General features: G+C 36.4%; 1 protein-coding gene across 4 annotated transcripts in view; it reads right to left on the bottom strand.

Annotated features, from left to right (window-relative positions):
- The window catches only part of PMS1 (PMS1 homolog 1, mismatch repair system component), a 121,413-nt gene that overhangs the window by 62,451 nt on the left and 35,897 nt on the right, over positions 1–23,065 (bottom strand). For all 4 annotated transcript variants that reach the window (XM_072612636.1, XM_072612639.1, XM_072612638.1 and 1 more), the window contains exon 5: positions 21,970–22,133. In XM_072612636.1, the coding sequence (XP_072468737.1) occupies positions 21,970–22,133 (164 nt within the window). The remainder of the gene's footprint in view (positions 1–21,969; positions 22,134–23,065) is intronic.

Raw genomic sequence — 23,065 nt, 5'->3', positions numbered from 1 at the left:
AGCAATTTGGCTTAGACTTTTAAAAAAAAAATTTAAACACCATTGTGTTAAGCCAAAATTTTGTTTGACAAAGCACTTCAATAGAAAAAACACAATCAATCAATCAAGAAGGGTTTATTAAAGAGACTATTATGTGGGCACTATGCTAAGTTCTGGGGAATATAAGAATTATATTCAGTAGATGACATCAAAAAAAATTAGAAATTGTTGTAGATAGTATACCTGGGGGTAAAACAGATGGTGCGAGTATTATTTCTCTAGTCCCCCAGCCTCAAAGACTCTGGTATAATTTCTGAATTCCCTCATCCTCCACTCCCTAAAGAACACTGGTACGTAGTTTTTATTGATTCTTTGTTCAAAGCCTCTTGCAGCTCTTTTGCGTCTTCTAGTGCAACTGCCTCCACCTTAGACCTAGACTGTTGAAATAATCTTCTGATTATTACCTACCTTTAGATTCTCCTTCCAATGTCTATCCTGTACTCCCCTGTTAGTTTAATCTTCCTAAACACCACTATGATTACACAATCTGGCTATTTAAATGTTCCCCAATGACCACAGACATCAGTTCAATCTTTGGTCTCACATTCAGGTCCTCCACAATAGTCTTTCCTTTTCCCTAATCTTCCAACTATTCTAATCAGAAACCTCTTACTTTCATCTAATTAGCCTTGAATCTAATGACCCTTGAACATGCTTCATGTTCTCCTGATTCCATAAAGAATCTGACAGTAGAAAGGTACTTTAGCCTTATCCAGCTTGTTTTTGCTCACAATTCCCTTGTCTTTACTTTTTATGTTCTCCTTTCTCTTTATTTTTCCAAATCTTGCCCTTCCTTCAAAAAATAACAAAAATTCCGCATCCTTCATAAAGACTTTCTTCAGTACCTACAGTTGAAATGACACTGCTCTCTTCTGAAATGCGAGATCACATGCAATTTATGCAATTGGTTTGTCAATAAATCATGTAATACCTTGTGATTATTCTTCTATTAATGTAGGGAAAATGGTTATCTTCTTCTTTGACTTTGCACATGATTTATCTTTTGCTCCTCCCACTAAACTGTAAACTCCTTGAATGTAGGGACTATATCTTATGCTCTATATCTTCCATACTTTTGATGTGTCTTATAGCTCTTATACCAAAATTCCTGCCATATTCCATGTCTGGATTTTATATCTAAATTTCCACAAAAGAAGTACTAAAGTTAATAAAGTTTGAAATCCTTATGCTGTGAAAAGGGTTGATGTACTTAGGGTTTCAATTATGAGTCTATTTTAATACATTTCATAATCATATAATTTGAAAACCTGAAGGCACTATAGAAGTATGGTCTAACTCTTCCATTTTGCAAAGAAGAGGCCTAAACATGTTGAAAGTGACTTGCTCGAGGTCATATAGATAGTTTGTGTACAAAAAGCTGAAGACTTAGATTCAAGACCTCTTCTCCATTTGTCTCTCTTACTTTCACCTGTAGAGTTTTAAACTTTACAAAGAACCATAAATATATATTATCTCATCTGAGCATCACAACCACTTTATGAGAGTAGGTATAATAGGTATGTCCCCATTTTACAGAGGGATAAACTGAGGATCATACAGGTTAAGTGACTTAGTCACATAGCTGATTAAGAGTCAGAGTTGGCATATGAAACCAGATCTTCCTGATGCGAAGTGCTGCACTTAATCTTCTACGCCAGGATGCTTGTCTTGGTAAATAAAATTTACCAAGAATAAGTTCCCTTACTGATGTAGTATGATTCTTCAAGATGGATTCAGCTGTTTGTATTATGGTTACAAACCAGGAGGACAGAAGCACTGCTTTTATTTGAGTGTTTTTCAAAATATCATGTATAAAGCAGCTATTAAGATGTTATCAGTTTGAATTTTTTGAAGATGACATTCAATCTCTGCAAAGGCTCCAAAATGACAGCTAGATTTTCTTTAGCTCACCCTAATAAAGACATTTAGTGACTCACTTATTCAAATAAGAGTAGGCACCTAAACAACAAAGGTGCAACAACAGTGAGCACATCTTCTAAAAATAAATAAAATAACGAACTGGCAAAAGGATAGTTTCAAAAGAAGACTTCATGACTAACATACAGTAACAGAAATAATAATAATGATAATAATAACTGACATTTACATAAATGTTTACAGTTTACAGAGCACTTCACAAAATCATTACCTCAGTTGAGCCCTGCAACAGCTGAGTGACGTAGATAAAGTATTACTTACTCCATTTTACAGAAGCAGAAACTGCGGCTCAGAGAGGTTAAGTGACTTGCCACAAGGTCACAAAAGGGAGGTAAGACTTAGAAGTCTTCTGATTTCAATTGTATCACTATAATATACTGTACTTTCAGATTTAAACTCTATTCAAGAAAAGGTATGAGAGAAAGCAGTTTTGCTTTATTTGGTGTTTTGCAACAAAATGAAACATAAATCATTTAATCTTAACATGGATTACATATACTTTTACATTCTTCAATCGATGTGGTTAAATGTGTTGCATATATCTTTTAACTTTTCAACATTACCAAATATGTACATGAAAAGTAAAAGAAATTATCAAAATAAATCAGGAAAATATTAAAACTACTTTAAAATAACCACTACTAAACATGCAGGAAAAGAAGGAAGAGGAGAATATAGGGCAGCGCCCTGTATATAGTAGGTATTTAATAAATATCTGTTGAATTGAAACGAATGAGCTACAATCATCCCAAGATTTAAAATGGCCTGAAATTTTAAGCACAAAACCTTACAGGCTATCACTCCCTTTTTTAGAGGTTCCTAGATGAATGAATCCAAACCAAGATCTATTAAAGCATCCTGGTGTGTACTTATCAAGAAATTAAATAAAATTCATTTTAAAACATATATATGTACAAATGTACCTTTAAAGAAAAAAGGAAATGAAGCAGACTATTTTCTCTTGTGTTATACTTTGTTTTGGTTTTTTTCCTGGTTTCTTCCATTCGTTTTAATTCTTCCATGCAACATGACTAATGTGAAAATGTGTTTACTAAGAAAGTATGTGTAGAACACATACAAGATTGCATGCTGCCATGGGGAGGAAGAAAAGACAGAGGAGGAGAAAATTTAAAACTTATGGAAGTGATTGCTGACAAGTGAAAACAAATAAATTAATTAAATTTTAAAAAAATAAGAAAAAAATGAGGGGTTATCACAAAACCTATAAAGGTAAGGGTATAGCATTTCTGAAAAGGTTGGGAATTACTGTTCTAAAATATAAATTTTCACTTTTCAAAACCCACCTCCCCTTAAAAATATAGCTTACAATTTTTTAAAGAGTAATTGTTCTGGAAAATGTTTCCTAACATATGAAATGGTTAAAATGCTAAATTGAGTTTGGCTATCACTGACATGAAAAACATCTAATTCTTGGAAATAGTCATCTTTACTGAGTAAAAGTATATATAGCAGGATCCTACAGGTGGTTTAATCATAACATCTAAAGCTGAAATTACCAGCACTGATTAATTAGCAGCAGCTAAGTATGGAATGGTTCTAACATTTCTCTAAATAATGTCTACTTTAAATAAACTTACTGAATCCACTTGAAAATCACTTCCCTTTGGCTGACTCATTATTCAATATGCTTTCAAGGAACATGGTGATGAAAGAAGAAAAATACCTCTTTCTAACATAACCATACTGGCAAGAGGATCAACATTATCAGTATTCAAAGAATGTCTTGGCAGGATAAACCTTCATAAAAAGAAGGAACACTATCTAATCCAAGTCGTCAAAATAGCAATAGTACTTCTCGTATTATGTGGAGTATAAATGTTTATTACAGGGCAGGAAAAAAAAGTTCAAAAGAAAGGAAAGACATCAATGTTGTCATTTAAAAAATTCCAATATGAAAAAGATACTTTAAACAAACTCTGTCAAGAATATTAAAATTCTATGTTTTCAAAGGTAAAAAGGTTAGAAATCGGCAAGCTATTTCTAATTCAATATTCAAACAGATTTAATTCAAACATTAATTCTTAATTTGAAAATATCAAAGGTAACCCAAGTTTAGAAAAAAAGGCTTGAGAATGGATGGCTTTCATGAGTTGGGTGCCTTCTTTTTCAAATCACTTCTAAAATTTAATTTTACTTAGCAGTTAAGCTTGTTCTTTTCAAACTATATTAGTTTCTTTCATAGTCATTGGCAAAGTACTCACTCTTAAGTAAGCTGTGCTATTCTAAATATACCATCCCGTCTTTGAGCTTTATTTTGGCTGTACTAAATGTCAGTGACATCATGTGATTTGTTCAATGTAGAGATGAACCTATGTTCTTAAAGACTATACCAGCAAAATACAAATGCTAAAAGACTGCTACACTGGAAAGGCTTCAAGTATAATTTCAGTAACAAAATATATGTCCTTCCCAAGGATCAGCTTTGAATGAATTCTTTGGCAGTGACAATGTACAGAATGAATAAAAATACAAAATAGTCTTTAGCCTTCAATTTTATGCAGTCCTGTTTAATTTCTGCAGTGACGGTAGAAGAGTGGTAAAAAAGAGACAAAAGATAAGAATCACAATTTTTAGCCCACTTAAGAATATTAATTCTAAATACTCAAAGTGAAAGCCTTGTCCAGTGGGCAATAAATGGAGCTGCTACTGAAGGCACAGAAGAAAATAAATGTTTATGTTCTGCATAAATGAAACCAGAAGACAAAAGGAAGGTATATCTGAATGCTCACAGGTTCATGACAACTTACTTGACAATATCTGAAGCAGAGAAAGAAGAGGCAGAGCAATCTTATGAAGAACTTGTAAGATCTTCCAAATTGTATGAACATATACTTCATAATTTATTATTTTGATGAAAGTAATAAGATAGGTCAAAATGGTAAAAAAAAGAAAAAATGTTTTTATAAGATATAGTTAAGGAACAAGAAAGAGAAAAGCCAAAAACCTAACAACTATATAGAAGCTTCAAACCTATAAATCTCATGAATACTTTCTTCAAAAAGAAAATCATCACAACCTGGATACAGCGAACATAAAATTAACATAATAAAAATTAAACTGGTTTTATTTTAAAGACAGTAAGCACCAGGTTACCACAAGTTGAAGTTATTTTCAAATCAGCTATCTATAAACATTCTGATAATAAACCTGTTATAGCAAAGATTAAAATAAATACTAAAGTAGCAGAATAAAAATGACAAGATGTAGCAGGCAATCCAACAAAACCTAATTAAATAAGCTCCTGATGTTTCCAAATGGGAAACAGATAACAGCATACTGACAGACCATAATTATTTCTAAGGAAGTTTAATTGATGTAGCAAATCAATTGCCCCTAGAACCTTTTAACTAGTAAATATTTGAATAATCTTCTAAAGAGCAGGAAATGGCAGCTACGAGTAACAATTTAGAATACAACTTATGTTAAATCTGACAGAGGATGGAAAAATGGTGTGAAGAATATAACTTCATAGAATAGTGAGAAGCAGTAGGATATAAAGAATTATACCAAAAGTCTGGCATAAGAAAAAACTAACTCAATCATTTTAAGGACTTTTAAGGATGAAACTAGACAGAAGATAATAAAATAGCCAAAAATGGAAAAAAATCTGTAAAGATTTTGATAGTAAATCTTACCACCAAAGACAATGAAGCCACCAATTTTGTATTATAATATCCAAATCCCCAATATCCTGTATGAGAAAATAGAAAATATCACTAAAGAAAAAAGAGAGTAAGAATAGCTGAACCAAGGTGGTATAGATAGGGTGGAGATAATCTGAAAGGTTATTAAATGCTTCAAAAAATCATGAACTTAACTTTTTTTAAAAGGTGATTGAGAAAATATAAATAATTACAAATCTAAGAATATTTTCCCTTCCTTACAAAATCTTTATAGTAATAACATAAACAAGTATTATCAAGCACAGCCTCAATGAAAATATAAGCGAATAAGGAAGCTTTTACAAATAATATTCTACAGCAGACATCTTTACAGTCACACAAAGGACTTACTGCTTGTTGACTATAAGAAAGTATTTAATTTGGTAAAGCAAAATACTGTCAGAAACGCGTCCTCCAAAAAGGTGCCTCCTATTGTGGCTGTTCAATTGTTTCACACAAGTCTGACTCTTCAGGATCCTATTTGGGGTTTTCTTGGCAAAGATACTGGGGTGGTTTGCCATTTCCTTCTTCAGGTCATTTTATAGAAGAGGAAACTGAGGTAAACACTGACTTGCCCAGAGTCACAGAGCTAGTGTCTAAGGCCAGATTTGAACTAATGAAGATGAGTCTTTCTGACTCCAGGTATAGCATAGGTATCCACTGTACCACCTGGTTGCCCACTATCTCCTACATATGCATCAAAATTATGCAAAATTCCCTGACAGATGTAATACATATTGCTTTGTTCAATGGCTTTCTGATTATTAATACTAATATTAATACAGTTAATACTGAGGCATTAAAACAGGAAAAACATACTTGCCAAAAAAATTGTTTGCCACTTGAAATATGTTCACCAAAGACCAAACTGAAAACAGATTTGTTAGAGATAGTGAGGTCCTTCAAATGCTCCAGTTTGAAGATGACATCATATGGAATGATTGCATTAAACCCTAGAACACTGTGGAGCTTCTTAAATGACTCATCTACCTAACTGTCCATACAAAAAGATTAAGTGAATGAGTAAAAAAAAAAAAAAATACAAAAAACATAGATTTCAGAGTTTGAAAAGACCACAAGGAGAAAAACTGAAAGACCAACATCAAAAAGGAAAAAATAACATCAAAAACCTTCAAAAAACTGGAGATGTGAAAAAGATCATACACAGAAAGCTAAAGGTGCTAGAGATCCCAAGCAAACTGTACGAATTTTTTAAAATTGTGAACTTCTGAAAACTAAATAGTATGAAATATTAATCAGTTTTGTACAATTTGTTTAATTAGTCCAGTCCATATACCCTCAAAAGAAACCCTGTTACAACAAATTCAATAAGTGGTAACTATATCTCCAACAAGAATGAGAATGCCCTAAGGTCCAATGCCTGAAATGTCCTAAGGTCCAATGCCTGAAAGTCAGTGGCTTCCAACTCACACAAGTCAGAATATCAGAGGTTGGTCTATTTAGCAAGGTAAGATAAATTTCCCTGTTTGGACACATGTCATCTCTGTGACCTCTGAGATTCTGTGCTTCTTCCCACTGGCAGCATAGTAGGGAACATGGCAAGAGGGTTGGCCTATGACTTCAAATCTTCTGTGGCCCTGGGGAAGCAATTTCACTGCTCTCCCGCCTGTTTTCTTAAAATGAGAGATGCAGATAACTACAAAGCCCTCTCACAGCTCCAAATCTGTGAATTTACAATACATCATATATTTTACAACTACTCTTTCCTCTACTAGTCTTTTTCTCATCCCCCAAAATAAATATACCCATGACCAAGGCATGAGGTTCCTACATTTTTTTCTCTTTCTACTTTTATTATATATTCTTTCTATACCTTCTTCTCTCTTTCAAGCCCTTTCTTCTGTTTCCTAGACACCATCAAAAACAAAATTTGTGATTTCATCTTTCATAGATGCAAATTGTATCTATGCCATTCTTAAATAAAAGGTTTACTAAGTCACTGGTGGGGATGGGGGTGGGGGAAACTGCCAGCCAATGAAGAGGAACTAATTACCTCCCAAAGCAGCCCTTTCCACCGTTGGATTTCTCAATTGTTAGAAGATTTTTTTCCCCAAGACATTATGCTTAGATTTGCCCCTTTGCAATTTCCATTGTTCCTGGTTCTGCTCTGGGGCCAAGAAAAACAAATCTAATCCTTCCAAGATAGCCTTTCAAGAACTTAAAGACAGCTATTACCAGTTTTCTTAATAACCTATATTTCTTCGACTAATCCTGGCCTCTTCATTATTTTGGTTGTCCTTTATCTTAACATTCTTCAATCTAGCAATGCCATTCCCTTGAAGTGAACAAAAATATTCTAAACAGTTTGTCAGGAGTAGTGTATGGTAGTGTACAATGACCTATCTATTCCCTGAAACTATATTACTCTTAATGTAACCCAAGATCACATTTGGTTTTCTAGCTACCATAACATACTTCAATCTTAGTGAATTTATAAGCCCAGTACAACTCAGATCTTTTTTAGCAAACTGCTATCTAATTATCTTGTACTATGAAGTTGTTGTTTTAACCCGTGTAAAACTTTACATTTATCACTATCATTCAGCTCCATGTTCAAGCCTGTCAAGATTTTTTAGATCTTGATTCTATTATAAAATGTAATATACAGTGTCTCTCTTGGTTTTGCGTTCTTTGAAAAGTTGTTCAGTATGCCATTTATAACTTTATCCAAATCACTGATAAAAACATTACATAACACAAGAAGCACAAATTCTTGGGGCAATCCTGGGGGATGTCCTTCCAAGCTGATAAAGAAAAATGAATGACTGTTGTATTTATTCAGCCATTCAACCAGTCCCCAAACCATCTTAGGTCTACTGTCTTGCACACACTACTACATTTCTTCCAAAATAATAGTATTAGTCAACAAGTACCTAATAAGTACTTATTATGTATCGCCTAACCAACAGAGATACTAAGAAAGGCAAAAAAATTATCTTTGCTCTCAAGAAGTTTACATTCTAATGAGGAAAAAGGTAAATAACTAGGTAGATTTAAGAGACAGAGTGAGTAAGTAGAAGGCAATCTGAAGTGAAGGCAGTAAAAGCTCAGGGAATTGGGGAAGGCCTTCTGCTGAAGGTGAGATCTAAGTTGAAGGAAGTATGGTACCTAAGAACTGGAAGTAAGGAGCAGAGAAATCCAGGTCAGGGCAAAGGCACGGAGATGGTATATAGAGTGTCCTGTTTGGGGAAGAGTAAGGAGGCCAGTGTAGCTAGACCACTGAGTATGTGGAGGGGGGTAAAGGGTAAGAATACTAGAAAGGTAGTAAAGCACTAGTAAATGAAGCACTCTTGGCCCTTTGTGACCATGTTTGTTTTTTAAATGTTTGTCCATGATCCTGTTAGAAATATTTTCCAAAATTTTGTCAGGAATTGAAGTTAAGCTTACTGGCCTAGAGTCTGCAGATTCAGTTATTTCCATTTTTAAAAAACTGGCATATTTATTCTCCCTATCTGTGGTACCTATTCTGATCTGTCATCTTTCTTTTCTCTCTCAATTTCTCTACAGGTTTTTAGAATACCATTTATAATTAAATTTTAGTCTTTTCTGGAAATATCTCCATTATTTCCTCCCTTGTAACAGAGAACATTTCTTATAAATCACACCTGTCTCCTCACATAGCCATGATCTTAATTCAGGACCTCTATCACCTCTCACCCAGATTATTGAAACAGCTTTCTAATTTGTTCCCCTTGCCTCAAGTTTCTCCCCACCTCTGGCACTCCAGTCTATCCTCTACCCAGCTACCAAAGTGATTTAAGTACAGATCTGACAATTTTGCTTCATTGCTGAATAGACTCTAGTGGCTCCCTATTGCCTCCAGGATAAAACAGGATATTCTTTGGCCTTTAAGTCACTCACAACCGAGCCCCAATCTTTTCAGCATTATTTACATATTATTTTCCACCCATGCTCCAAAAGCTAGTCAATCTGGCCTTTTCTCTGCTACTTGAACATAATATTCCCTTCTTCTGTCCTTGTACCTTTGCAAGAGCCATCCTACATGGCAGGAATGGACTCTTTCCTACACTGTCATAGAATCTCTCTTCTCCTTCAAAACTCCACTGAGGTACCACTTACTACATGAAGTTTTTCCTGAATCACTCCCTGACCTTCCCCTCCTTACCTGTTGTTGTTCAATCATTTTCAGTCATGTCTGACTTGTCATGACCCCATTTGGGGTTTTCTTGACAAAGATACTGGAGTGGTTTGCCATTTCCTTCTCCAGCGCATTTTATAGGTGAGGAAACTAAAGCAAATAGGGCTAAGTGACTTGCCCAGGGTCACATAGCTAGTAAGTGTCTGAGGTCAGATTTGAACTCAGGAACATGAGTCTTCCTGACTCGAGAACCATCACTTTATCCACTGTCCCACTTAGCTATCGCTCCCCATTTACTTTGTATTTATTCTTTATATTTATTCCAAATACATATTTATGTTCTCGTCTCAGAATGTTCTTTGAGAGTAGGACTGTTTCATTCTTTATATTTATATCCTCAATTTATGTTTAGCCCTTAACAAATGCTTTTGATTAACTGAAAGAAAACTAGCTAAGCAAAAACATTTGATCTGGTAAGCATATCAGACAAGACATACAACATTCTGTTCTAGTAGAGCCCTATTGATATGGGACCTTCTGGAACCACTACTGGTTTTTCAGTCACTTGGTTTTCTTTTAGTGACTTTTTCTTTACACTGATGTGGACACTATGTACACTGTTCTACTGGTTCTATTTGTTCTACTCTGCATTATAACATACAAATATCTCCAGGTTCCTCTGATAGCGTAATCATTTCTTATAGCATAACAATATTCCATTACATTCATATACAATGTTTGTTCGGCCAACCCTTAATCAATGAGCAGCTATTTTGTTTCCAGTTCTCTGTCATAAATAACTCCTATTCTGAATATTCTGGTATATACTAGGTCTTTATGCCTTTGAGTTCCTTAAGGCATGATGCTCAGTAGAACTGCTGGATCAATGGGCATGAACAATTTAATCACTTTTCTTACATAATTCAAAACTGATATGTGGAATGTTTGGACTACTTCACAGCTCCTCCAATAGTGTATTTTCCAAGTCTATTTTCCCACAGCCCATCAACATTAATTATTCCCATACTCTGTCATCCATACTGTGGCATGCAGCTGAACAAACCATAGACAAAGCTGGTCTATCAATACATATATCTTTACAAGACAACAGATATGGTCAGAAAGTTAGGCCAAGAGGAAGACAGGGGTCTGGACAGCTTTTAGGCAGCTAGGTGGTGCAGTGGATAGAGCACCAGTGCAGGAGCCAGGAGGACCTGAATTCAGATCTCACCTCAGACTCTTGACACTCACTAGCTGTGTGACCTTGGGCAAGTCACTTAACCCCAATTGCCTCATCCTGGGTCATCTCCAGTCATCCTGATGAATATCTGGTCACTGGATTCAGATGGCTCTGGAGGAGAAGTGAGGCTGGTGACCTGCACAGCCCTCCCTTACTCAAAACAAAGTCAAGTGCAAGTCATGTCATCCTTTCTCTGATGGTATGGTCTTCTTCAGCAACAAAGGACGAACACACAGGAAACCATGCAATACTTTGACTACAAGCTTCTCTCTGCTTTCTATATACTTATATTCCTCCCACTGCTTCTTACTGCTATATGAAGTGATATATTTCAAAGGCTTCTCACTTTTAACACCTCCCAGTGATTTTAATGTTCTTCCAGGAGTGCCATATGGCTTCACATCATGAAGTATCATAGCCTCTTAAGAATTCAAGGTACAGGTCACCAAAAGAGAAATGGAGAGGCACATACGAGGTGTGAGTGAGGTATAAAGTATCACTAATGAAGAATTGGGCGTATTGTTGTTGAGTCGTTTTAGTCCTGTCCCAGTTGCTAAATGAAGAATGACATCAGAGAGATATATGACCAAAAAAGGAAACAGATGAGTCACGTGGCAAAAATATGAATAGTCCGCATACTCTATTACTATTCATGTAATGCCAAGATATCTTGAGAGACACAGCATGTCCCCTAAGGAAAGGCTGCTAGGGCCAAGCTGGAAGTCTTCCTTCTGTGCAGTAAGTCCACCACTTCCTGCTGTCACCTCATAGCCAGCCTTCTGAAGGTAAGAACACCACAGCCTACATGATTTGCTAGTACCTTGAACCTTCCATCTCCTCCTGGATATAGCATCTTCCCTGAGGAAAGGCTTTTAGGGGGATGGGCAGGAGCAGACACCTTCCTTCTCCCTCAAAGCAATTAATTTTATCTATGCCAGCACAAAGCATCTTCTACCTCTTGCTGCCAGCCCAATCTCCCAAATGAGCTGTGAAGAACCTCCAGTGTAAAGAGTAACCCTTCCTTTGACTTCAGGTCTCCCCTCTCATGTTCTGCCAATCCCTTGAGGGCAGAGGAGCAGCACACTCCAGTCAATGATGACATTTTCACACCTGATCATTCCCTTCACATCCCAGTGACTCTGAACTTCTATAGACCATCATCTGAACCCCATTTCCTAACCCTACCCCCTGATTCTTGATTCTCATTCTCCTTAACTCTCCCACCCCAAAGTTTTATCCTAATTCCATCTAGTCCTTCCTTAGTGCCCTCTGGAATACCTTTTCCAGAGACAACAAACTTCCTTTCATCTTAAATCTTTTCCTCTTCTATTCCTTCCATTTACTACCTCTTACTGAAACCTGACTTTCTCTTGAATACACAGCCTTCTTGGCCACTCTTTTCAGAACTGGCTGTACCTTCATTCATTCTCCTTGGCTCACTGGTCAAGGTGAGGGAGTTGAAATACTCCTTGCTCCCCACTGTCACTTCCAGATTCTTCCTTTTCCTCCATCACTCAGTAATTTCTCTTCCTCTGAGGTTTATGCTATTCTTATCTACCATACAGTCAAAATTCTGGTAGCTGTTGTCTACAGACCCCCCACCCAGGTCATTTCCCTTTCTTCTTTAACGAATCTGATACACCAAACTGAAGGTCTACAGAGCCATTGTGCTGACCTCATTGTTATATGCTTGTGAAACAAGGAGAGTCTACCAGCGCCATGCCACGAAACTGAATCGTTTCCATTTGAACTGTCTTAGGAAGACTGTGAGGATCACCTGGCAGGATAAAGGTACCAGACACTGAAGTCCTTACCCGAGCTGAACTGCCAAGCATTCAAAGTATGCTTCAGAGAGTGCAACTCCGAAGGGCTGGCTGCATTGTTCGAATGCAAAATATACACTTGCCAACGACTATTTTATGGAGAACTTGCATGGGATAGGTGATCACATGGACACTCTCAAGGTCTCTCTCAAGAACTTTGGATTTGACTTTGCAACATGGGAGACACTGGCACAGGACTGCTGAGCATGGCGTGCCCACATAAGAAAAGCTGCTGTGCTCTTAGAGCAAAGCAGAATTGAGACAGCACAAAGTAAATGTATGATGCACAAATTTGGGGTATCCACACCAAAAATTCACATGGACTATCTGTGCCCAACCAGTGGTAGAGCATTCCGAGCTCATATTGGTCTGATCAGCCACAGTCGGACATACTGAAATTTCACTTTATCGTGGTGATGTCATTTTGGTCCTCTTCAAACACAAAGGACAACAACCAACGTGGCTCACAATTTTTCTCTCCTTCCCAATGTCTGCCCTCATACTAGGGAAATCCAACAAATATACTGGTACTTTTCAAACACCTTAACCACTCAGTTTCTTAAACTACTCACTTATACCCCACCTCAGCCCCACAAAGATGATCATACCCTTGATTTTATTACCACTCAAAAATGTAGCATCTCTATACTCAAAAATTCTGAAATGCCCTTATCCAACTATAATCTATTGGCTTTTCACTTCCCCATCTGCTTTCCTTTACAAAGTACTTCCTCACTTTGACTTCCAGTACCTTAACCCTTCAATTCTCTCCCAAGTCATCTCTCCTGAACTAGTCACTCTTGATTTCCCCCATCTTGACTTGCCGGTGAACCAATTTAACTCTATACTGTACTATTCTCTTGAATTCGTAGCCCCTTTATCATACTGACCATTACGTCCAAGCAAGCCTCAGTCTTAGATCACTCCTACCATTTGTCATCTGTCAGAACAAATACTGCTGACTGAAGGTAGAAAAATCACATAAACTAAAATTTATGTTACATATCCTCAATTGGGCCCTCCCTACTGATGGGAAATTCTATTATACCTCATTCATCAACTCAGTATCCTACTCTCCACAGCAGTTCTTAGAAACCTTTTAATTCTTTCTCAAAGGATTCCTCTCCCCCCACCCTCAACTGAGAATCTTGCTTCATATTTTACAGAAAAAACTAAAGTCATTCACCATGTTCCCTCTTCTCCCTTCTTCCTCATCTCCTACCACTCATCCACCTTCTACTTTCTCCTCCTTTACCCCTATCTCAGATATGATATGGCCTTATTTCTTACCAAGGGTAACCTCTCTACTTGTTCAAACAATCATTCCATTTTGTCTCCTCCAACAGATCTTCCCCTCAATCATTCCCACTCTCACTTACTTTCAATCTTTCTCTACTGACAAATTTCTTATTGCCTACAAACATGCTCATATCTCCCCTATTTTGAAAAAAATCCTCACTTGACCCTTTCATATGCACTATCAACTACCCTGTCTGCTCTTTGTAGCTAAACTCCTCAATAATCTATTATATCTATATAACATTTATAATAGATGCCTCCATTTTCTTCTCTCTCACTCTCTTAACCCCTTTCAATATTGCTTCTGACCTTATCAATCCACTGAAACTGCTCTTTCTAAAGTTACCAATGGTCTCTTCTCTTGCCAAATCCAATGGCCTTTTTTCAATGCTCATTCTCTTGGATAAATCTGTATCTCCTTGACATGTTCATAGCTTTCTACATTTGATTACTCCTTCCTCTTTGATATGTTCTTCTCTCTGGGTTTTTGGGACATCATTATCTCCTGTTTTTTTTCCTATTTATCTGACTATTCCTTCACTGCCTCCTTTGCTGTATCTTCCTCTAGATTATACCCTATAATCATAGGTTAACACAAATAACCCTCAAGTTTCTATACTGGACATTTTTTACTGCTTTACTTGGTGACCTCATCAGCTTTCCGTGATCTGATTACCATCTCTATGTTGATGATTCTTAAAAAAAAAACCTATACTGCTAGAAACCTCTGCTACTGCCTTTCAGACATCTTATTCTGGATGTCCAACAGACTTAGTAAACTCAATGTCTAAAACAGTACTTACTATCTTTGCCCAAAACTCTCCCCATTCCTACCTTCTCCATTACTGTAAAAGACAACATCATCCTCCTAGTCCCTCAGACTAGGAGTCATCCTGGATTCCCCACTAACTCTCACCTTCCCTCCACCCCCAAGCTGTTTCCAAGGCCTGTTGATTTCACCCTTGCAACATCTCTCAAATATGCCCCCTTCTATCTTCTAACACTGCCACCATTCTAGTGTAGGCCCTCATCACCTAAGATCTCCATGACTACAACTGCCTGCTACTTGCTTCAAGTCTTTCCCCACTACAATCTATCCTCCATTCAGCTGAAGTTGTTTTCCAAAAGTGCAGGTCCAATCATGTCACTCTCCTACTCAATAAACTCCAGTTCCTTCCTCTTGCCTACAGGAGCAAATACAAAATAGTATTTGGCATTCAAAGACCTTTAAAACCTAGTCCCCTCCTACCCTTCCAATCTCCTTGCACCTTACTCCCTAAGACAAACTTCAATAGGGTGCCACTGGCCTACTGGTTGTTGCACAGACATAGCACTTCATCTCTTGGTTCTGAGCATTTTCTCTGGCTCTCTCCCTTGCCTGGAATGCTCTTCCTCCTCTACCCTACCTATTGACTTCCCTGGGTTCCTTAAAGTCTCAACTAATATCCCACCTTCTACAGGAAGTTTTCTCCAACTCTTCCTAATTTCAGTCCCTTCCCTTTGTTAATTTTTTCCTATTTAACCTGTATAAAGCTTGTTTTGTACATATTTATTTGTATGTTGTCTCCCCCATTAGACTATAAACTCCCTGAGGGCAAGGTATATCTTGCATCTTTTTGTATCCCTGGCACTTAGCACAGCACTTGACATACAGTAGGTACTTGATGTTTCTTGGATTGACTGACTGATAAAGAATACCCCTAGCATGTTGTGTAGGTCTATTATGAAGGATTTACAGGAGGACGTAAATAACAGTCACACAATATGAGAAAGCATGGATGGAGTGGGGACCTGTAACGCTGGCGGGAGTACTTATGTCACCAAGATCTCAGGTCCATTCAAATATTATCAAAAATAACTTTAGATTACTACAAAATAATATGGTCTGGTAGTGTCAGAAAGTTACTTTCCAGTTTTAAAGTTCATGTTATACTTAGAATATAAGCTCCCTGAGAACAAGGAGTGTTTCAATTTTGTATTAGTATCCCATAATTCAGTGCCAGCCTCACAGGAGATGTTTAATAAATATGTGTTGATTTACTGATATTGTCATATGTTTACACATACTTGTATTTTTAAGTAATTTTACTGATGTGGTTTTGTTTTAAGCTTAACAAAATCTTCTTGCAGAAATATGCTTCCTGGCAGTGAATATCAGATTCAGAAGGGTTCTAAATCACATGAGTATTCCTTGAACATGGTCACTGTTGTCTTTAAGAGAGAAGGAATTAATCAGGGATTATTTTTGTTGTTTAAACCTTTCTTATTCTTAATTACAAACTGCTTCTTCCTTTAAGGATAGTATTCTTCCTTTTATAGTTCTGAGCTATTTAGTTCATAGAGCTGCAGAGTGGAAAACATTTGATAAATCATAAAGTCATTCTATAAATGGAATTTTATTATTATTCTACCTTTGCATGAACGCCATTTTTATGATACTTGTTCTTTCACTTTCCTGAATATATTTTTATTGCGCTTGATCCATTTTCTCTACCTCCCTTTCTTTTTTCTTTCTTTTTTTCCTTTTGGAGGGGGAAATGCAAGGCAGTTGACTTGCTCAAAGTCACACTGCTAATAAGTGTTTGAGACCACATTTGAACTCAGGTCCTCCTGACTCCAGAGCTGGTGCTCTATTCACTACACCAACTAGCTCTACCTCCCTTTCTGACATTTAAATTTTAATTCCTGATTATACTCCAGGAAGTTATAAGGTTATTTTTATTAGCAAGATAGGTCTCCAGTCATCAGTACCTTAAAGAATCACTGAAGACTGAGTACAAAGACATCTTCACAATTATCATTTCATTCATCTCTCTTACAAAAATAAAGAAAATGAAGGAGAGAGACTGAAGAATTTACTCATAGTGCATGCTCATGTTTTATTATCTCAAAAGTCAAGAGGGAGCATGCACTGAAGAAAAAACAAGAAGTTTTGAGTTTTAGTCCCTTTCTTTCTACTCACATGGCAACCATCCTAATATAGGTTCTATCACCTATCACCTCTACTACTGCAATAATTTCTCTTCTTTAGATTTTATTCTTTTAATTCTTTTCTCTTATTACTACTGCTAGCATTTACAGAAATTTATCAAGTAACAGTGGGGAGAGTGGGAAGCTTTGCTTCATTCCCATATTTAATTTAATTTAAAGGTTCAAGTGTATCCCTATTGCATAAAATGCTTGCTTTTGCTTTCAGATAGATAGTTATTATATTTTTTAAGAACGCCCCTCTAGGTCTATACTTTGTAAGGTTTTTAGAATGAAAGAGAATTATAATTTGTTTTTTAATATAATTGTGTTGATTGTTTTCCTAATGTGGAACCATCTTTGCATCCCTGGTATAAAACTCATTTGATCATAATGAAAGAATTTTTAGACAAATCACTGTAATCTTTTTAATAGGATTTTGTTTGAAAACTTTGAGTCAATGTTCATTAATAATACTGGCTTACAGTGTTCCTTCTGTGCTTTATATTTCCCTAGCATAGGTATTTGAATGATATTTGCCTCATGTTTTTTCTTTTTTTTTAATTTTTTAGAATAATTTGGGAAGTATGGATACTAACTGTTCTTTAAAAGTCTGAAAGAATTCTATGAAACTATGAGATCTAGGAGTTTTTTCTTTGACAGTTCTTTCATAGCTAAAAATCTATTTCCTCTTCTGAGATTGGATTATTTAAGATCTCTCTCTAGTATTTCTATAGTTTGGGTGTTTCCCATTTCTGAAGGTATTCCTCCATTTCTCTTGTTCTGTCAGTTTTAATAGCATTTAACTGTACATAACATGTTCTCATTATTCTTTTTATTTCTTCTGGTTTTGCTATGATTTCACTTTGCTCATTTACTATTTTATTAATTTTTTGCTCTCCTCTTTTTAATCAGATTAGCTCAGGGCTTATCAATTTTATTAATCTTTACAAACAACTAGCTTTCACTTTTATCATATTTTGTTTCTAATTTTTCTATTTTCCTCATTTTTAATATCTCTTGTGTTTATTTTAGATTTGTTTACTTGCTTCCTATTTTTAAAATGGATTATTTGATTCACTATTCCCTTTAGGGTTTTGTTTATTAGTTCTTCTCTCCTACTTTTATCTAGTTATATATCTCCTCCTCTTGATTTTTTCTCTCAAATAGATTGCCCATTAGCCATTCTTGTTCACTGGTTTGTTTTATTTCATATTTTTGTGCCCCTTTCCAAAAGAAAGATTTTTCATTTCCTTCATTATCTATCTTCTCTTTCTGTTCACTCTATACTCTTACTATCTGATTTATAGCCCCTATAATCATCTGGTCTCTCTTTTCTCTGTATTCTTCATACAATTAAAGTTACCAAGGTATCCATTCTAGGCTCTGCCTTCTAGGCACTTTTTGCCACAGTCTCCCTTGGATTTCTTTTTTTTCCATCGTGCCTCACTCTGAGAACAATACCAAGTACAATGTTCCATGGTAGATCACCCCCCATTCACTTCTATCTCACCTGATCTATACCCCCTCTTATGGAACTTTATCCCCCCTATATTTGCCTGGAAATCTACCTGGGGCAATGAGTTCCTGTTCCTCCAGGAGTACATTAAGAAAATTATTTTACCAGCTGCATGGAGGGTAGCTTGGAGAAAGGAGAGACTATAGTCAGGGAGTCAGTTAAGGAGCTATTGCAAAGGCTTGATTATGTGAACAGCAAGATTGCTGCCAATTGCTCCCAAGAGTTCCAAGTGGCTGATCCCAGGACAAGACCTTTTAAGGCACCAAATTCCCTGGATCTCATCCAGTGTAAAGTTCTCATCTCCCTTGACCCACAGGTCAAAGTAAGGACCCCTTCCTTTCTTCCCCTCTTCAATGTTTTCCCCTTCCTCCTCACCCTTTCCCCTGTAGGTTCTTTTCATTCTGGGACTCCTGTGATTACCTTCCCCTCATTGCTAGTTCTTGATTTGATCTCAGTGTATCACTCACTACTCTTTATTCTCTTTTTCCTCTCTTCTTTAATGTTGTAATGTAGTTCCACAAAAGAAGCATTCACCCATAGGCAGGGTGTTGTTAGGTTGTACCCATAATATTCCTGTCTGCCTCTTCACTGTTACCTCTACAAGATCTCCACCTTCACACCCTACCCCCCTATATACACTTATAAAGATGTCTCTTACTGGTCTTTCTGTTGTCACTCTGTTGCTGTCTGTATTTATTCAATCCTCTACGTTCCTGTTGTTTGACATGTTCAAAACAAATAATATCTTCACTTCGGGTTTTTCTTTCTAAAAATATTTTAAACTCTTCATTATTACTGAACATGCATCTTCTGCTGTATGGTTAAGCTCAAATTTGCAGGTTAAGTCACGTTGGGCTACATCCTGAGCTCCAAATGCTCTTCAGAATTTCATTCCCCTCTCCTGTTTCTAGTACATCCAGAACAGTCTTGAGGTAATCAAATGTCCTGTCCTTTGTATCTGAAGGTCTGACTCTTGATGGCTTGCAGAACTTGTTTCCAAACTGAACTGTTACATTTAGTCATGTGTTTTGAAGTTTGCAGCCTTTGGTTTTTTTCCCTGGAGATAATCTGTGAATTCTTTCGATTGGAATTTCATTTTTTATTTTCAGAAGTCCTAAGCAGTTCTCTTCTATTATTTCCTTCATTATGGCATTAAGGGGTTTTTTTTTTGTCCTACTGTCTTTTTCTAGAAGACCTATGATCCTTATGCAACCTGTCTTTTAAATCCATATGTTCCGCTTATAGTGAGCATAATTTCTTTTAGTGTTCTTGTTATTTCTTGTTATTCGCTTCTCTTCTTCTAGATTATCTTTTATTTCTGGGTACTTGCATTCCCAACCTATTGCTCTCTCTTATGTTTCTTTGGTGAAGCTTGCCATTGAAGATTCGTTTTTCTATTTTGCTAATTATTTTGGCTGTGCAATATACCAATTCTGCTCCCATAATTCTCATTTCCCATTTAAATCACTCAGGAACAGTGTGCTATAGTTCCATGTGCTCCTCAAATGTCATAGGATCCTCTGTCAAGTGTTAGAGCATTTTCCTTCATTTTGTAGTATTGCTCATAGATGCCTGAACTTGTTTACTAGATCTAGAGGCTATGTTTCCTTCTGTTATTACTTTTTCCTGTTGACTTCTCTTTTTTACGCTCAAAGATTTTGCAATTCTTCTTCCTGGAATTTTTGATATTTTCAAAGCTTTTCCCCTCTTTATTTTCCTAATTGCCTGTTTTCTGACTCCCTCCCTTTCAATTGTGGTTTCTTTGGATCTCAAAGCATTTCACCCTCCTCTCACGCTGAGAAATTCATGGTTCACCAGTCTTTGTCCCAACTAATTTTTAGGTTTGTCAGAGTTAGACCCACTTAGATGCTGTGCTCTTCCTTTAGGTTTGGTGGAATGCTGCACAACCCCTAAAAGTCTGGTGTCCTGTCCTGATGACCTGTCCCAATCCCTCAGTTTCTTAGTTCTCTGTCTCAGCACCAGCAGTTCAGATTTTGCTTTCCCTGGCACTGACAGCTCAGACTTTTCTAGCACTGGTGCCTCCAGGTTTAAGCCCCCAGCAAGATTTTACTCCCAAAGGGCTGTGGCCAACTTGACTACTGAAGCCTGAGAAAACTTCCACAGCCTAGAGCTGGGGATCTCTACAGCAATGGAAAGAGGGGAGTGGAAATAGGGTTCTGGAGTGAGTTTTGATATAAGCCTGTGTCATGTTTTGCTAATAGGGACCTTGCTGCTGGTAGTATAGGAGAAGGGGAAAGAAAGGGTGCTGAATAAGCTTGGATTTGGGTTGTTGTTTTTTTTTAACATTTTCTTTTAGATTCTGGGTGGACTAGACCATGAAAACAGCTCAAGTTATTTTATTTTTGGTGCATAATTTCTGTTCTGGGGAGGTTTGAGAAGCCATAAGGATTGTTTAAAATGTGTTGCTGCTCACACAACCAAGCCTTGCAATGGCTCCTTAACTGACTCCCTGACTCAAGTCTCTCCTTTCTCCAAGCTACCTTCCATGCAGTTGGTAAAACAATTTTCTTAATGTACTCCTCTGACTATATTACTCTTCTACTCAATAAACTCTAGTGGTTCTCTCTTATTTTTAGCATCAAATACAAACTATTCTGTTTGGCATTTAAAATCTTTCACAATCTGGCCCCAGATATTACTCTAACAACTTTTATGATTTAGCAAAATTGGCCTTACCTCTGCTCACATATAATAGTACATCTTTCAATGTGCCTGTCCCCCTCCATTCTTGGAATGTATTCTCTCTTTACCTCCACCTAGAGTTCAAGTGACACACAAAGTCCATCCCTTAGCTGCTCATGCCACCCTTTTCAATTATTTTGTATGTATTTTCATATGCACAAGTTGTCCCCCCTAATAGAATCTAAACTTTCTGAGGGCAGGGGCTGTTTCATGGCAGGGGCTGTTTCATTTTTGTCTTTGGATCCCCAGTGCCAAGCACAGTGCCTAGAACATGTTAGGAGCTTAACAAATGCTTGAAGATTAATAAGCTTCTATAGGTTAAATTAATAGCTGAGTCACCATTTCCTCAGTGAAGCCTTCCCTGACCTCGTTATCCAAATTATATTGTCCTTCCTCAAATTACCTTGCATTTACTTATTAATGTACATGTCATAAAAAACCCTAGTAGGCTGTGCTCTTTTTCTTTTTGCCAGTATCCTCTGACACAAAATAAACACTTTAAAAAAAAATTGTACTATTAATTTGCCTAGGGAGAAATCTCTATAAATGAAACTGGTATAAATGATGAACTATCTGCCTCCCCCCTCTTTTAAAAGCCACATTCCATAAGTTACTTAACAAAAAAAACAAAATCTTACCTTGTTATGTGTAAAAACAATCCTTAATTCAGGTTTGAGAATGCCATAGGCTATAAGGAGGTCTTGGATTTTTTTTAATTCTTCCTTACATTTTCTAGCTGTTGAGTAAAATTGTTTTCTTACAGGAAGATTCTTAAATAGTTTCAATGCCGTTACAGTTGTACCTATAAGCAAAATGTTAAAAATATCAACTCTCTCCCAAAACTGTGCTAAAAAAAAAGGCAAATTTTAATTGCATTCCAATGAAGAAACAATTTTACAGAATAAGTCCCCTAAAGAATTCTCTTAGGCAAGATCTCTAGAGATTTAAATTAAATCTGGAGATTTAATTGTGTTTGTTGTTGTTGTTGTGTTTGGCCTTCATCTCGAAGAGGACTGTGACATCAAGATGATGACATGACTTGCAGCTGACTTAACAAGTGACAGACAATCATAATGGTGAAAAAAACAATTTCTGGGACAAAACAAAGCAGTACTCAGATAAAAAGTTTTATCCCTAAAAGCAAATATTACCAAAATGGAAAAACAGAAGAATGATTACTAAAAAATTAAAATGCCAAGAAACAAACCCAAGAAAAATAAAAAAGCACACTTCTCAAGAATCAGAGAAGTAATTCAACTGGAAACCAAAAAGCCTATAAAACTGATAAACAAAACTAAAGCTAATTCTTTGAAAAGACGAGCAAAATTAACAAACTTTTAGTCAACCTGATTAAAAAGAGGGCAGAAAAACAAATCAATAAAATAAAACATGAATAAAGTAAAATTACAACTGAAGAAGAAACACAATTATTGGAATCCATTATGCAGTTATATGAACCCCACCCTCCCATCTGAACAGAAGAAAAAGAGATTATACCAAAATGCCCCAAATAACAGAACACCAAGTAAAGACCCAATCTTAGGAATAGTAATAGAACCAATTGCGAAGGAATTAAGATAACAAACAAAAACTCCCACAAACCTCCTCGTCCTAATGGATTTATAGGAGAATTCTATCAAACTTTCAAAGAAAAATGCCTATAACTACATGAATTATTCTCAAAAATTCAGAAAACAATTTATACAACTCCTTTTTAAAATGAGACAAATATAA

Source organism: Notamacropus eugenii, chromosome 5 (assembly GCF_028372415.1).
Source record: "Notamacropus eugenii isolate mMacEug1 chromosome 5, mMacEug1.pri_v2, whole genome shotgun sequence".
Classification (NCBI taxonomy): domain Eukaryota; kingdom Metazoa; phylum Chordata; class Mammalia; order Diprotodontia; family Macropodidae; genus Notamacropus; species Notamacropus eugenii.
Note: the sequence above shows the minus strand (reverse complement) of the source record. Positions and strands in the feature narration are given on the sequence as shown.